Source organism: Aplysia californica, unplaced genomic scaffold (assembly GCF_000002075.1).
Source record: "Aplysia californica isolate F4 #8 unplaced genomic scaffold, AplCal3.0 scaffold00049, whole genome shotgun sequence".
Taxonomy (NCBI): domain Eukaryota; kingdom Metazoa; phylum Mollusca; class Gastropoda; order Aplysiida; family Aplysiidae; genus Aplysia; species Aplysia californica.
The window spans coordinates 541,232-542,704 of record NW_004797319.1 but is presented as its reverse complement, the minus strand read 5'-3'; the positions used below and the strand labels follow the sequence as shown (position 1 = coordinate 542,704).

The 1,473-nt window shown below is 37.1% G+C and overlaps 1 protein-coding gene across 1 annotated transcript in view; it reads left to right on the top strand.

Annotated features, from left to right (window-relative positions):
• Positions 1–413: 413 nt before the first annotated feature.
• Positions 414–1,473, top strand: part of LOC106011057 (laccase-2-like) — a 42,634-nt gene continuing 41,574 nt past the window's right edge. The window contains exon 1 of the mRNA XM_013079343.2: positions 414–682. Coding sequence (XP_012934797.2) covers positions 523–682 — 160 coding nt within the window. The 5' untranslated portion in view covers positions 414–522. The remainder of the gene's footprint in view (positions 683–1,473) is intronic.

Below are 1,473 nucleotides of genomic sequence, written 5' to 3'. Positions count from 1 at the left end.
TTCGTCGATGTTTAGGTATGCAGATCATTTGTTTCTTTCATAACTAACGAAAAAGTGCTCCTGCATACCCCTCTTGTCGCGCTAGGTACGAAAAAGATAGTGTTGCTTCCCCAGTTTAAGGACAGTCTTATTATACTCAGTGCACAATGGCAATCGAAGTCAGTCGAATTGAATCGGGGCCAGACAGATTTTGGCACAATGATTACATTCTATAAAATCAAACTTGGTTTTTTTATTGGAAGATTTGATATACGTGTTCAAAAATAGGTGTATGTTCTCGTCTATGCAAGAAAATCCTGGCTAACCCCAACTGTATCAGACAAATCAAATGTATGAAATGGGCACTGTGCACAAGATATAAGTCTATAAAATGCGCGCACTGTGACGTGTGGTCGAGTTTGTAGCGCGGGAAATTGTCCGCGGGTCAGGTGAAAACCGAGAAAAAGCGGGGGAACCGGAGAGGTAGTAGCGAGAACGAACTGTGTAAAATTGTATGCCAGAGACATAGATCAATCCAAAGCGATGGTGATGAAGGGAGGAGCAATGTTCGCGAGTTGGACTCAGAGCAGCAACAACAACGTTGTGTTGTTGTCGTTGTTGTTGATGTTGGTGGTTCTGTTCGGAGATCTGGATGTTGCGAATGGGAAGTTGAGGCATCATATGAACTACTATGATATTGAAGGTGAGTGGAACATACATAATGGTTTTTATGTCATGAGCAGTATTTACTTGTAGTCCGGCTTTGTTTTCATTTTTTCTTTTGTTTCGGTTTGGGTTTGGTTTTTAATTTGTCTAAAATGGCACTTGCAATACAAATAGAGCATATAAGTTTCGAAGATTTGAAGTTTAATTTGAGACGAACGTACAAAGACACGAAGGAGGAGAGATAATTAAAATAGATGTTTAAAATAAAAGTAGAAGCAAAATATAACAAAAGAGCACCCGTCAATCATCCACTTAATGCTACATGTTTGTCCGATTTTGATGTAAACTGGTAAGCATTTAAAAGTAGATATCTTATTCAGGGTTTAAATTACATAAAGTATACAGGTCTTTGGATTACTAGATAGTCATGTGAAACCAGCATGAATCATAAATGTCACACATATCAATAACATTTTAAAAACGTTCTGTGCTGTCAGATAAATTGTACATAATCAATGGTTTAGGTTTTAAATTAAATCCCTTTGATATCACCGAAGTTCAGTCGCAACAATTGGATTATTTTAAACTAAATCCGAAATCTCTCTAAGTGGAGACATTCTGGGGTTTTACTTTTAAAAGACAGTCAATTCCAGCGGATAGTTTAAAACACAACGAGCATTTCTGAATTATTCTGGTTTTGATATCTTAATAAGAAAGGCAGGGAAAATGTTTCGAAAATATTCAAAATGACTGACAATTGTGAGGCAAAGACGTGTTGTTCTTGTTTTTGTTGGGTTTTTTTTCCTGTTTTGTATGTGTGTGTGGGGG